A 15616-nucleotide genomic window follows, 5' to 3' on the forward strand; every position below is an offset into this window, starting at 1 on the left:
TTAGTAAATAATTTATTGAACTGCATTGATGGTTAAGAGCTTGTAAGTAAGCACTTCACAGTAAGGTCTATTTTTTTTATTTTTAACTGACTTGGCCCAGCAAGTCAGTTAAGAACAAATGACAGCCTACACTGACAGCCTACACCGGCCAAACTCGGACGATGCTGGGCCAATTATGCACCGCCCTATAGGATTCCCAATCACGGCCAGTTGTGATACAGTCTAGATTCAAACCAGGTTGTCTGTAGTGACTCTAGCACTGAGATGCAGTGTCTTAGACCACTGCGCCACTTGGGAGCCCCAAGTCTACACCTGTTGTATTGGGAGCATGTGACAAATAAACTGATTTGATTTTCAGTGTCTCCATGGCCACTGTTCAGCATGTGTGACTGACAGGGAGCTACACCAGTCTGAGGGATTCTATGTAATAAATGTTGTAATCAGCTTAGACATGAATAGTCGCCTTAAGATGTACTCAAAACCAACCCAGATGCAGATGGCAGTTGAGCCTTTGTTACATTATTGTTTTATTGGAGCATGCGTACGCCCAATCACATTTTATTTTGACAGGCCCCTTAACACAATCACATAAAACGAGCTTGAATGTTGGATCCTGATCCTTTCTAAAGATATGCCTCTAACCAATCTTAACAGAGCCTAGATCCCAAAATTCAGAGCACCATCTCAATCCAGCAGCACGCGTGCAATGCCTTTATGCTCAGCAGCACACTAGGTGACTGATGTATGACACGTTGCAGGGCTGCATGCAGAAAGGCATGAGTCATGTTTGATTGGTTAAGTGCATTAGGCTCAGGAGGACTGAGCCCAGCCCCCAGCCCAGGGAGGCTCCTGCTGCACGGAGGTGATGAGTCACAATGATCTGTTAAGGTAAACAATCTGGGGAAAAGGAACAGAGGAGGAAGTGATGTGCCTCTAGTGCCATGTTAAATCATTTTCCGATTCCATTGTATTTCCATTGTGAATTCATGCAGCATATCTTGACAGGCATATAATTTGACCTCATCAGTGCATTTGTTACGATAATAATCCATATAAAGTACAGTAATTAGTTAAATTAGAGGCAGGTGTGAAAATAAAACCAAGGTTGAAATACTATAAAAGACTGAGATACTGTGAAATCAAATGAGAGGCTGATTTCGCTCTGTTGGAAGATTAGGCACACGCTGCATTTCGCAGGGAGCGCGTTTTTAGAGACAGATGGGACTTTTTTTGTAGAAAGTACAGATTGGCTCATCAGATATTGTTTCCCAAAACTAATCTTATAGAATCTTTGTGAGGATTTAAGACCTACTTTAAAATGGCAAACATGCCATTCCTGTGCACATCCAAGCGCCATCCACCCTCGTGTTTTTGGCAACTAGCACTTTTCAGCGGGTGCTGGCCGATTGGCATCTCACAGCCCTCAATGAGCTAATGTTTTGGATGCAATTTTCAGCAAAACGAACTGTAACATACAATTTCCTTACACCATCGCACAACAAGTTGAAGTCAAGAGGGGTTTCTTTGCCATCAATGGGTTCTCAAATACAAACGGTGTAATAGACAGCACCCACATTGCCATAAAAGCACCATCCCAAAACAAGTGCAACTATGTGAACAGAAACGGCTTCCACTCTTAATGTGATAGGTTATGTGATGAGCAAAAGACGCTACTGAATATGATGGCAAGGTGGCCATGTGGTACGCACGACTCGTTCATTCTGCAGAACAGCAATGTTGGCCTATAAGCCTACAGGAGGGAGCTGTTGAGGATGGATGGCTGAGTGTTGCCTACTTATTTGAAGTACACTGACACTAGCACTTCTATTTCAGTCTCGGAGAAATTCATATTTTTGTCGTAGCTTTTTATGCTTGCAATGTATTTCACGGCACAGCGTTGTATATTACACACAGGCTTTAAAGGGATGATTCTGACCATTATTGGTTAATTAGGGACGTTTAGAAATGCAAATAGCCAAAGTCCTGCATGAGCACAGAGGTTAAGAACAATTGGTATTTATATAAATGGTCATCTCGTACTGGTGTGCGAATTACGTTTTCTACGCATACGAACATTCTAAATTCCGTTCGAAAGTAGTATTTTAGAACAGTTTCTACGCAATATTGATAAATTATGCCTCAGGTGTGCAAAGCCCTTAGAGACTTAACCAGAAAGACTCACAGCTGTAATCACTTGTATTGACTCAGGGGTGTGAATACTTATGTAAAATAGATATTTCTGCATTTCAAAAATCTAAAAACATGTTTTCACTTTGTCACAGGGTATTGTGTGTCGATGGATGAGAAAAAAATGGATTTAATACATTTTGAATTCAGGCTGTAACAACAAATAGGGAATAAGTCAAGGGGTGTGAATACTTTCTGAAGGCACTGTATATGTTAAACTCTACTGATCAATTGTTCAAATAGCCCAACCCTTTCAGATAACATTGCTTGGTTTCACAATGAGCTAACCCATGACCAGACATACACCACAGTGTTGTTGACATACTTGTCTTCCACCCCAGTGGCTCCCAGCAGCTCCAGGTCCTTCTCTATGAAGCTAAAGACTTCGGCCAGCCTCTCCTCTCTCTGCTGCAGGGCCGTGCGGGCCTTGTGGAGCCGCTGGTCCACCTCCTCATACTCCTCCACACTGAAGTGTCTGCAGGCCACCACCAACGTCCGCAGGCCCTTCTGGAGAGAGGGGAAGAAAGAGGGGAAAGAGAAAGAAATGAGAAGCTGTCAGGGACGGGCTCTATATCAAATAACCACACACCTGCCAGTCACAAATCAAAAACAATCTCTCAGTAGATCCTGATCTCTGGATAAATTGACTGTTAAGATGCAGGATTTATTGATTTTGGTGGGGGAGTCTGGGGGGAAAGGACCAAAAGTAATCTTTACAGTGCAATTTTTTATATATATATTTTTTTAAATACACCATCGAGAGCCCACACATGGAAAAATGTGGGGACTTTTTTCAGACAAGTGTGAAATGTATCTCCAATCTTGTGGAATGAAAATGTGGTATGTGAGGGTGTCCATGTGTGCATGAGCATCCAAGTACCCATGTGTTCATTTCAGACAGGAAGTATCCCAGCTGCACTGGTGCGCTCTTCAGTACAGATAATAAAAGATAGCATTTAGCATAGCAAAAATCTGCTGCACATAAGGGCTGGAAATAGTTCCTAGTCTAATATGATTTGATGTGGTATACTCACCAAGGCAAATTCATCTACATGTACTCTTGTTTTGTTGATTTCTCCACTTGTAGTAAAAGGAAGAATAGCGGACTCCGCTCCCTTTGTAAATAGTACTTTTTCCCCTACAGCAATAGACCAAATATATTGCAAATGAGTTGTCATAATCAGTCTTGGCCCGATATGAAATACAGGGAAATTGACTGAACTACATTACAGGACCAAATCAAAAGGTGGGTAACATCTATCTAATTACATGCCATTTTAGCAGATGCTTTTATTCCAAAGCGACTTGCAGTCAGTCATAAGTGCATACATTTTTTTGCGTATGGGTGGTCCCGGGAATCAAACCCACTATCCTGATGTTGCAAGAGTCATGTTCTACCAACTGAGCTACAGAGGACCTCCTGTAATGAAATGCTAATACAACATTTATGAATGAGCCATTCAAGTCTAATATGGAGAAATCACTGTACCTGTGGGTGTCTGTAATATGACACTCATTCTCCTTCTGTTTGCATCAAACTCTAGTACATGGAGTAGTTTAAACCTGTGGGACAAGGAATTACATCACTTGTTATGCACAGTACAGGTTCATCATCTACATAAAATGCCATGGACTCTTCAATCATACAAAATTATACTTACTTTTCTGGCTTTCCAAATGTTTTTATTTCCATAGTTTCTCCGTGGCTACCAATGAAGGTTACCCCCATCCTGCAATTAAATTTGATCATGTGACATTGCTGACCATAAATACTAACATGCAGACTGTTGCCCATACATGACCCTAACTGTAATGCATGGTCAGCTGGGTCTGGAATGTGGTCTGGAATGTGCTGAACCTTGAAAACCATTTGTCTCAATAAATGTTCATTTGTCTGAGTGCTTGTATGTCCAAAAAGACCTGGGAGACCAGCACTGGTCATATATCTATAGATATTACATTTTATTCACCAACAACAGTACAAATGGGTTGAACAGCACGTCATGACAGCTATCCTCCTGGGTACCTTTTCGTGGCTTCCACCAGTGCTTTCTCGTCCGGCGAGGAGGCATAGTACTCCATCTGTGAGGAGAAGCCGTTTGCGTGGGAGAAGGGATCCCCCGGGCCGTCGCCTGGCTGCTCGTAGCTGATCTGCACTGTGTGACACAGCGACACTGCCTTTAGGAACAGCAACTCCTCCCGACTCTGAGAGGTGACAGACAGAGAGACAAACAGACAGACATGAGTACAGTACCTAGTCATCAAACCACTGACCGGCCAAAGCCATGAGGACAGTTAATGAACAAGTATAACACATGGGTAGAAATACAGACATAACCTGTATATTTCATGAATGGACAGACAGTGAATGGATAAATACTGTCACAAGTCACTTGGGCAATATGTGAGGTTTTAATGGTGTTTACCAGAGGAGGCACAGATCGGTCAGGCGAGTCATCCGTCATTCCCTCAGGTACAAGCTTTCCATTGATTTCCTGATATTTGATACCGTTGATTGAACATTCACGGAACAGCATCTCGTTCTCCGTCAGGGTACCGGTTTTATCCGTAAATACGTATTCTACCTAGAACACAAATAAACAGAGGCTGATCATTACACACTCACACAAACTCAGCTATGACGTTGAGACCTACAGCGAAGTGCTTGGTGCCCGTACCTGTCCCAGCTCCTCGTTCAGATCGGATGTGTTGACCTGAGCCATCTGGTCGCTCTCCTCGTGATAGAGGTCCAAGTCCCAGCCAATGAAAAACGAGCCCAAGAACTTCTGCATCTCCACAGTGACGTAGAGCGAGATAGGGATGATGAAGTTGTAGAGGACCAGAAATGCCAGGAAATCAGAGATGAACTTCAGGATCTGTCAACAAGGAAGTGGGTGGTAGAGGGACACACGACAAATGGCTTGAGACCTCATTGGAAAGCGAACAGAGGTTTTAGGAGAGCACCTTTCTTATTGACTGTCAGGGTGAGAGGCACTTTCTCTAATATCCTGTTACAATACGTTGAGTCATACCCACTGCTACTGTATGGGAAGCCACACCAAGAGATGTTGAAAATGTAATACATCTTCCCATCTCCTTCAAACACATTATCCCCCAAAACCACAAACTATTTGCAAATAATAAGTATCCAAGAATCCTATGAAATCTAAGATGCTCTGTTTTAGACCATAACGTATCAGCGTGAATAAAGTCTCAGACAGTGACTGACCTGGCTGCTGTTTCTCTCCTGCTCTGTCTTCTGGTTGTAGAAGGGCTCGTCCCATTTGTTCTCAGCCTGCCAGGCGTACTTCAGGATGGTGCTGAGGATCGCCTCAAACAGCAGGATGCCCAGGTATATGAGCAGAAAGGTGTTCATGGACCTGAGGGAAAAACAGCACAGATACACACAGTCTGATGTACATAGAGATGAACCTGAAACGAGGAAACTCAGAAGTGTTCAGAGTTGTTGTAGCGGTGCAAAATGTCCTAATGCGCACTTCTCCACTGCAGAGCGCTTCTGGGATTTGCACTTGTAGTTCAGGGCCATCTTGGACTCCATCCCAGTGTAAACTGCCACACCTGCAAATCAAGAGTGGAACTCTACTGAACCCTGCATAGACAACAACCAACTGGGCAACTGAGTTCAACAGAGGATAACTGAGGACAGACAACAATATGGATGGCAACATTGAGAGCCAGAAGCCACTTACCAAAAATTTCTTTGGTATTTTTTAATCTTGCTCCTCGAAGCAGTAGGTTTTCTGGTCCAAGGGGTCTAATGAGGCAGAGACAAAGAGTGAATGATACAACAGAATTACTTTTTTTTTTCAACAGCAAATAGAAACAATTTGTGCCATTCCATCCATGCAACCCAGATAAAAAACTAGAATTGCCGATTTTGCAATCTCACCTTACAATCTCTTCTCCTTGTTGTGTTACCGTTATTCGCCCGACAAACCTGAAAGTAGAAGCATTTCTGCTGAGTGGGGAGAGTAACAGAGAAACTGCAACACCAACAGTCCTGTCATTCAACCCTAAAAAAAGACCTCCATTCCAGCCAGTAGAAATGTGAATGTGAGAAATAATAAATAGTCCTGTTCAGTTCTGGGGCCAGTGAAAGAAGAGCTCAGCGTTCTGACTGTCGAGTGAGCGCAGGGTGACTGTACCTTACCTATACAGATCTGCATCTGGCTGCTGACACTCCAGCACAGCATGTAGGGCCTCCAGCCTGGACACCGACTGAGACACCAACGTCTCCGGCACAGAGTAGTGAGTCTACAGGACCACAGAGAGCGTAGGGATACAATCAAGGAGAGGGACAAATATATCACTTTTATAGAATATAAGTAGACTTTTTACAGTGAGACAGTAAGCCTTAAAAGCAAAGAAATAGCAGTGTACATTATAATGATTTAGAAAGGAATACAGCCTTACAGTGCCATAAAAATGTCAACAGTTTCACAGCGCCAGCCTTTGTCTACTGGTGAACAGGTTAAAGAGGCCACGAGGCTTGTTAGGTTTACATTTATAATTTAACTGAATCACTCTGACTGCTTGAGGCAAAATCCAATCTGGTGCTAAAACCCCCTCAGTGAGAAAGCGATTCCATTGCATTCTAATGTCATTACTGCAAACAGCCATAAAATACAAGTAGCTGGAACTGACGGCTGATGACAGAGAGGCTGCACCACTAAGATTGCACAAGAAAAAAAACGGACAAAATACATTTCACAAATTAAATAAAAATTGATAAATAAATAAACTGATATATGACACAAGCATTTTGATTAGAAGCAGATAATTAGATATATTGCCTCTGGCAAAAACATGAGATGTCTCAGACTGCACAAGTACTATCACAGAAATTAAATACAAGTTTTCCCTCCCCTTGTGAAAGGGGGAAAGCTAATTAATTTAGGGCTCAGAGAGAAAAAGAAAGCGAGAGTGGGGACGGAAGATTAAAAGCCCAACCTTTAGATTAGTCTCTCCGTCCAGGCTGGTGGTGGTGATGTGACATGTCCCCTCAGCTCGGTCTGATGATAAGAGGACCAGGTCCACTGGGAACGTCTCATCTTTGGCCACCCGGACTATGTCCCCCACCTGAGCAGACAGACATGTCACAACATGAATGAGGAGCAAAACTCTCCCATGATATCCACGACCTCAGAATCCAATATTTTCTGAATACTGGACAGTCTAGTTCAATAGTGAATGCCACCATGCACTGTTTTAAAAAGAGAAAACATTTTCCCATGTGAAAACTGCTACATTGCATCTGCAGAACTGTGAAAGAAAAACAAACTAAAAGAGCACTTGAATACACGTATTCTTCTGGCAGTTTAAAGCTAGAATCCTTCATGGTGAAACTGCCACGTCCGTTTACGATATTACAATAAAGAAGTTACTGCAAACAAACAGTTTTTTTCCACTCGGACATCATTGCCCGTGCGATACAAGAGCACAATATGTACTGTAATTATTTTTACCACGCTCCTCAGCTCAGCAACAAAAACGGTGGTGTTGGGTGAATTATTAGAGTACATGAATGAAGAGTGCTGATATTAAACATTGGCTAGCTAACTCTAACATTTGTTAATTGGGAACAAATCTTCTTATTCAATAACTACCCGGTGAAAACATTTCACACGGAATAGTGTGTACCAACATTTAAACAAAGAATGTAACGCCTGAGACTGTGAGTGGTACATTGGTTTTACATTCCTGGCTTTCTGACAAATCTTTAACACAGTGGTACAAAGCACCAGCCAAAAGTGGGAGTTACATGAAATGTAGCCGTTTGTCTGAAATGTGTGTTTAGGGTATGCTAAGTGTTAGGATGGTGTGCTGTTCAAGGTAGGACTCATTATGACACCCCGGTGACTCACTCGGATGTTCTTTGAGCGGGTCTGCACAAGGCTGCCACTGCGCACCACAAACACAGGCGCCCCGTTCACCTCGTTGTCCGCCTTGTGCCTCAGCCAGTCCTCATAGCCCTGAGTGATGGAGGAAGGGATGAGATTTAACCATCTAGACATTCTGACATCCAGACAAAGTACAGTATGTTTGATAAGTAACCACATTCAATTTCTTGGATCTACTGTTGATAAGAAAAGAGGAATTAAACCTGTTGCTGCTCTCACCTGTTTGATGGCAGTTACTGTGATGACAAAGAACAGAGGAAGTCCGCTGGTGACAGGGGAAGTGGGGGTGTCTATCATTAGCTGCAAAATAAAGAGATTATGTCAAAGGAGACAACAGTTGGCAATAGTGTAATTTCCTAATTTAACCTAAAAGCACACTGGCCATTCGTAAGCTGAAGCCATTCTTATTGCAGAAAATGCTTCATGAATATTGTACTAAGTATAACGAAACAACAAATGTAGATTTGGACACAGTGGCGGCCACAGAAAGCAGAAACCAAAGTGTGGCTTCTAAGAGTAGCCTGATGAATACCGAAGGTTAGCTGTTAGGGACCTCCGGGCACAGTATGCTCAAGAGCACACAGCAATTATTTTTAGCACAATATTTAGTAATAGTATAGTATTTAGGCCAGCAACAGTTATAAATATGGTAGACTGGGTGCTGAGGCAAGGCCTTACCTGAACCAGGAATATGATGAGAAAATAAAAATTGGCTATTCTTCTGAACTGTTCAAACAGGTTTTTGGGAACAAAATTCCAAATGGTGTACTAAAGAGGGGAGCGGGGGCCGGAAGGGGAGGAGAGAACAGAAACATCAAAGTGTGAGCTGTTTGGCACTGAAATAAAATGGTTGCGTAACTTGAACATTTGTTGTTGCTCTTGACACAAAACCTAGGTGTTCAACACCACTGCCTTACCTTGGATGATATGATTCTGTTGTCTGCAAACCGCTGAGGGACATAATGGCCATGTTGAGGAAAGCGGTTTGCGATGTAAACCGTTCTGGTGTCACTTTGATGGGGAGGGTCAAAGCCCTGGAGGAGAGAGAGAGGAGGGTGTAAGGAACAGGTCAAACTTCTACCACTCACTCAGAACCAATATGGGCAACTTTTATCTAGAGACTGGTCAGAAAAATTATACAATGTTTTTCCATAGTTAGGGTGTTCACACTTTGTCCCTTTCAGACAATCTTTGTGAACTTAGTGCGGTTCGCTTTATTTTTTGTGCAGTGTGAACACTAAAGGAACTCAGACCAGTCAAAAAAGAGCCTCCGAAGCTAACCAAACTGAGACCATCAAGTGGTAGTCTGAGTTTGGTTTCCTTGAATTCCGTGGTCCGTTTCCCTTTTTTAGAGCAATGTGAACACAAAGCTCCCCAGGTTCCATTGTCATTCTTTCCATACCACACACTAGACTACTGCAACACTGTTCCCCTGCTTAAAACTCTCTCACATTGGTGCCACAAGAGAGAGAAGATGTGCAGTTTCCTGGGAAAAAAAGGGTGTGCTGTTTTTGGGTAGGCCTATTGATTAGCGATTGTCAAGGATGCACAGAAATTCCAAAATATGTTTTTAAATTCAGAATATTTGTTTGCAATATGTGATCTATAAGCTAAGAGCGCTTCATAAGCCGTTTATTCAATTGTGGGGTTTGACTAGTGTGAGAAGACGCCAACATACTTGGTGAGAATCACAACATAGGGTACAAAATATATTCTAGCTCTTAAAGGGGTAGTAGCCAACATTGAGTGTACAATTTTCAATTACAGTATTATTTAATCTGCAGTTTTCGTCTGCTATTTATTATGTTAACAATATTTACATGTTAATAGTATCTTCTGATTACAATTATTATGGATCATCTTTTAAAGCTGCAATATATAACTTTTTTGGTGACCTGACCAAATTCACATAAATGAAAGTTAAAGATCTGTCATTCTCATTGAAAACAAGTCTAAGCGGTAGATCTGTTCTACGTGATATTTCTATGCCTCCCAGGCTGAAAATACTATATTTTTGGTTATGGGAAAGATATTTCACAGGGGTTTAGATGGTACAATGATTATCTACACTATACTTGCTTGGTCACAAACTGAAATTAGGCAAACTATTAGAATTTTAGCAACCAGGAAATGGCGGTGCGATAGTTCATCTAACTAAATGCAATCTATTATCTTCCTAAATGTAAGTAGGTACATCTAGCTCTCCAATAACACATTCTGATGGAAAAACCCAGAGTGCATGGAGTGAATGTTGGAAAAAGATCTTGGTTCCTTTCTAAATATAGCAATGTGAATGTAAAGAGGACTCGGACCACAAAATAGGTGAAGTGAACTGGCAAAAGAGTTGAGTCCTCATTCAAAGGCAAAGGCAGTGTGCATACATAGTTCTTCTGCTTTTTTTTTACCCCATAGTTCACTTTAAAGAGGACTGAGATCAGTTATTTTAAGAGGACGATATGTGAAAACACCCTACTCTATATTTAAATAGCCTTACACATTGATTGCAAACACTATTTTGCACCCTGATTATCTGTCAGAAAAACACTTAGGCTAGATTATTATAGCCTGAATATAGCCTGCAGCCAGAGACCAAGCACTGTACTGAACAAAATATGTTAAACCAAATTAGCCTATTTAAGTCAATGACACTTCTCTAGTGGGCTGGTCAATAACTTCCTTATTGCAGGGAACTAAAGAACAAAAACTCTAGAATTCTAATCCTAGAATGCTATAGGCTGGCCCCATCTTAAAATTACATTTCTGTACACAATGTTCAAAAGGGGCGGCAGGTAGCCTAGTGGTTAGAGCATTGGGCCAGTAACTGAAAGGTTGCTAGATCGAATCACCGAGCTAACAAGGTAAAAATCTGTCGTTCTGCCCCTGAACAAGGCAGTTAACCCACTCTTCCTAGGCCGTCATTGTAAATAAGAATTTGTTCTTAACTGACTTGCCTAGCAAAATAAAGGTTACAAAAAAAGAGAGTAAATTAATCTGGGGCATATGATGGGTAATAACAATAAAGACCATTTGTCTGTCCATTGCATCATATTCATAAGTAGTGGGCCTATAGGCTGGTGCTGACTGACTCCTTGCCTGCAATGTAGTGAGAATGAGTTGGCCACGTCACTGAGGCCAGACAGCAACACATGTATTCAATTACTGTCACAGCCTGCCCTCCTCAATGGGCTTTTGTGTTTGCACAACACTCTTACACACACACCATCTTGGCCATGTTCACTGCACCCAGGCAAAAGTTCTCATCTCATGATCTGCCTGTGCTGTTAACCCCCAAGCACATTCAAAAGTACAGTCTGTCCTCCTTGGTGAGCAAACATCTGTTATCATAGGTGATGTATAAAGTATGTGCTGCTGTCTGGAATTTTAGAGGGAGTGAGCTGACGATGTCACAGAGAGTTATATTTTCACCAGGCAGGCATGTTGAGAGTTTCTGGAAATTATTGTTTGACCACTAAGCAGTATTCTGAGAGACAAGTGTCAATATGGCTGTCTGGGCCAGGGAATTACTAATTCATTGCATACGGTAACTCCTTGTTCTGAGAAAAAATTAAAGTTGGGGCACACCTACTCATTCAAGGGTTTTTCTATATTTTTACTATTTTCTACATCGTTGAATAACAGTGAAGACATCAAAACTATGAAATAACACATTTGGAATCATGTAGCAACCAAAACAGTGGTAAACAAAATATATTTAGTATAGTTAGGTTTGCCTACTACCTGTGACAAGCTACAACTTCGATGAAATGTATTTTGTCACCTGGTCTGACATGCCCCTCCTATGCCTAGAAATATCAAGTTAATTCATGCTCTAACAAAGCCTGCAACTACCAGCATTAAGGAAACCCAGAGCCCAGCTACATGGAGGGGATAATAAATGAGGAGCTGTAATAATTCAAAATAACAAACCACAACATGAAGAAGCTCATTAAAAACTAATGGCAACTTAATAGGATGCCAGATTGCACACTTTCTCTCCCTCTGCAATGCTCAAGGCTGCCTTGAGACGTATGTAAACCACAGGTTGTTTCACACAGTGTTGTAAGATACTGTTTCCTTTGCCCATTTCAGTATGCTCTGAGTGAGCAGTCAGTAAACCGACACTCCTATGGTAGCATTATCATCATTACTGACTGTTTTACTTCTGTTGACACCAAAACAAAGCGGATAATTGGTTCCTGCATTTGAAATTTGAACATCTTTCAAATCCGACATAGGTTACAATCTCAATTATATAAATATTTTCTCAAGTAAAAACAAATCCCTCACACAGTAGTACCCCCAGGTAGTCATTATATAATGTAGGTTTCTAGGTCCTGGAAAATATAAAACTTGAAATGGCTACTTTTGCTCTCTACACTACCATTAATCATCAATATACCCTAACTTGTAGATGGCTCTCATGATAAAAACAGCCTTCTGATTAAAAAAAAATGTATTTCACATCCTGGGGCTCAGTCTGACAGCACAGCTGTGAGTGGCACCCCATCAGTGTGAAACTAATGAAGTGAGGACTGGGATTGAGTGTGGTGCAGGTAACAGCAGCTGGGATAGGATTGGCCATCCCTCTCCCTCCCTGGCCGTACTATCCAAATCTATAGCTCCAAAAGGTCAGCTCAGGCTGGGCATTCCCTGCCATGATCCCATTTAACAAGAAAATGACCTCATGTCATATTATTCCGATTTACAGTGAATTAGGCTGGTTGGTAATAGTGACAGTTACTGTGTGTAGCCTGAGCATTCTATGATAACATTCAGCCCATTCTATGAAAAACAATGTTCTGTGGTGTATTAAATCAGCGTTTCCAAACCCTGGTCCTCGAGTAAACCCAATAGTATACATTTTTACTGTAACCTTGGACAAGAACATTTGGTTCAACTAGTCATCAAGCCCTTGATGAGTTGAATGAGGAATGTTGGTCCAGGGCTACAAAAAAAGGTGTACTGTTGGAAGTTCTAAAGGACTGGAGTTGGGAAACACTATTATATCAATGAAATCACTCAGATATCTACTCCCCTCAGCTGCTTGTTTTTCCTGAAAGCAAACTTTCACATGAGATCAAGGTCACTGCGCAGTCACTTGCATTATAATCTTCTCAAATTCTGTATTCCTTAAGAACTGTAAGCGAAGCAGTTGGCTGAATTCCACTTACTGCAGGTGGCAGACAGTATGTTAGTATATGTTAGTCCATAAGTAACTAATAGGGCTAGGTCATCAAGCGGGCTGTTTTTTTAGTTCTGCACCAGAACTAAAAAAAGCATTCATTATTCATGACAAAAAGGGGAGTTGGTTTTGATTGTTTCTGTACACTAGTTAAGTATTTAACAATTGAGTTTAGGGTCAATTCAGGAAGTTTAATTGAAATTCAATTAATTAACTGAAAAATGCTAAATGAAGACTCGGTTAGTGCCACATTAATACAACTTTCAATCAATCTCCAGAACTGATTTAAATTAATCTTGAATTGGATCTTCACCCTGATTCATTGAGAGAAAATAGTAGATGTTCTAGCTAGCCGTAGCCTTCTAGAATCTGATTTAGTTAGCTAATGCTGCTGTAGACAATTAAGTAGCTAGGCGTTGAGGCTAAGATTTAGGCAAACTACATGATACAACGGCAATGCTGGGCTAGTTCTAAACATATACCTGCGTGTCTGGCTTTTCAATGCAGCGGCTAAAATGAATGGCTTCCTAGTTAGTTAGTTGGTAGCAAGTTAACCATTGATAACGACTCGTTACATATCTGTGGCTAAACTGTCCAATGCCAAATATATAGTTAGCTACAGTAGCTGGCTGGTTAGCATAACTATTACTGTCAAAACAGCTTAGCTACTACTAGCTAGATCATCAGGCACACCAGCTAACAAACTTGCCAGACAAAATAAGTTTGAGTAGAATGTATAAGTGGGCCTGACTGGCGTCATGTACCTAAAACCAGTTCGCTGCTAGCCACGCCAATGTTTGGTAAACAAACAAGCTAGCTAGCTTGCTAACTAACGTTATCTACTAAGCGAACTTAGCTACTAGCACCCAGTTCTGGTTGGATGTTTAACTCTTCAAAAAACAACCACATCATATTGTTTAATGTGCATCAACGTCTTTCTCAATAGCAAAGTAACACTTGCTAGCAAATATAGCTAGTTAGAAAAGAGGCTCACTTACCAGCTGTTGCCTTATCCACCGTAGCATCCTTGCAAAATGTCCTCCGACGAGCCAGCAAAGTTGCTAGCTAGCTACTCCCATAAAACCTTCCCAAACCATAAATAATTCCTTTTACAGGCACGTCTTCTTGTATCCGTTACACAAAACATCCAGGCTGTGTGATTATATGATCAAATATGATCTCTCCCATGACGTGAAGTAATATTTCTGATGTGACTGACACACTGAGCTATATTCTGACAGCTACGAAGTATGCCTAGTGAGTGTCCTGTACTGTCCGCTTCCTGTACTGTCCGCTTCCTGCCCAGCTACATCCCTCTTTGCGAAGCTCGAGCAATCGGTTTCCAGCTCTGTGGCTCTCCTGTCGACGTAGCAGCACCGATTCGCACCACATCGTCCCAGTTGTAAAGGGACAAACACACAATCTATATTATTTCTACAGTCCAAATTTGCGCAATACAACATAAGTCAATACATTTCCAAACTGCATCCTTCCAAATAGTGATTTCTATTTTAAATATTTTAATGTTCATTACATTCATATACTTAGACTCCAACCATTTCTCAATGTGCTCCAAATAATAATATTCTTTATCTTATAAAAGTAAGAACACTCTTGAGTTTTTATTTTCCCCAGATGTAGTTATATTTTTGTATCACAAAGCACTATGACTATAATGCACACATTATGGCTGACCCTGTAAAATAACACATTTCACTGCACCTATCCGGTGTATGTGACAATAAAAACATAAAACTATGCACGATGCAAAATTGCAAACAAATATTGATTCGTATCATACGCATAGCGTTTTACTGCGGGCTTTTATTTTGAAAGCACAAAACGAAAGTCCTAATATTGCCAACTGTGGTGAGGCCTATATATACACAATTGGGTGAGGTGTGTATATATAAATCATTGTGTGTGGCCCATATAATTAGGAATTAGAACAACCTATATTAATAATTTAATAGGATCTATATGCTGTGACCACGGGTTGCTGACGTGGCGATAATAACACAAAGTTTTAAAACGTCTAGCTAGAGGACCTTTCGTAATTCATACCAAGCGTTTATGATTTAAACTACCATTTCCGGGTCAAAAGGTGAATACATTTCATTGTAAAAGTCCTAGTTCAAAAGATGAAATGGTGGGGGGAAAGTGATTGATATGGAATTTTACATTGATTTACATTTCCTTGAAATTAAAATGAGTGATGATTGCTATAATATTTGTTTAGCTAATTAATCCACTTATTGCACCATGTGTTTCAAACAATGATTTATATATCACTGGTTTCAAATAAGGACTCTTATTTTGGTAGTAC

General features: G+C 41.0%; 1 protein-coding gene across 1 annotated transcript in view; it reads right to left on the bottom strand.

Annotated features, from left to right (window-relative positions):
- LOC120054878 (probable phospholipid-transporting ATPase IF) overlaps nucleotides 1-14633 on the bottom strand; it is a 35851-nt gene extending 21218 nt beyond the window's left edge. The window contains exons 1-18 of the mRNA XM_039002581.1: nucleotides 14289-14633; nucleotides 9026-9142; nucleotides 8787-8876; nucleotides 8328-8408; nucleotides 8073-8180; nucleotides 7159-7287; nucleotides 6359-6462; nucleotides 6098-6145; nucleotides 5898-5962; nucleotides 5685-5766; nucleotides 5417-5567; nucleotides 4866-5063; nucleotides 4614-4772; nucleotides 4214-4392; nucleotides 3849-3917; nucleotides 3677-3750; nucleotides 3222-3325; nucleotides 2513-2694 (exon numbers count right to left, since the gene is read on the bottom strand). Coding sequence (XP_038858509.1) covers nucleotides 2513-2694; nucleotides 3222-3325; nucleotides 3677-3750; nucleotides 3849-3917; nucleotides 4214-4392; nucleotides 4614-4772; nucleotides 4866-5063; nucleotides 5417-5567; nucleotides 5685-5766; nucleotides 5898-5962; nucleotides 6098-6145; nucleotides 6359-6462; nucleotides 7159-7287; nucleotides 8073-8180; nucleotides 8328-8408; nucleotides 8787-8876; nucleotides 9026-9142; nucleotides 14289-14315 — 1967 coding nt within the window. The 5' untranslated portion in view covers nucleotides 14316-14633. The remainder of the gene's footprint in view (nucleotides 1-2512; nucleotides 2695-3221; nucleotides 3326-3676; nucleotides 3751-3848; nucleotides 3918-4213; nucleotides 4393-4613; nucleotides 4773-4865; nucleotides 5064-5416; nucleotides 5568-5684; nucleotides 5767-5897; nucleotides 5963-6097; nucleotides 6146-6358; nucleotides 6463-7158; nucleotides 7288-8072; nucleotides 8181-8327; nucleotides 8409-8786; nucleotides 8877-9025; nucleotides 9143-14288) is intronic.
- Nucleotides 14634-15616: the final 983 nt, after the last annotated feature.

The sequence above is a fragment of the Salvelinus namaycush genome, chromosome 10 (assembly GCF_016432855.1).
Source record: "Salvelinus namaycush isolate Seneca chromosome 10, SaNama_1.0, whole genome shotgun sequence".
Taxonomy (NCBI): Eukaryota; Metazoa; Chordata; class Actinopteri; order Salmoniformes; family Salmonidae; genus Salvelinus; species Salvelinus namaycush.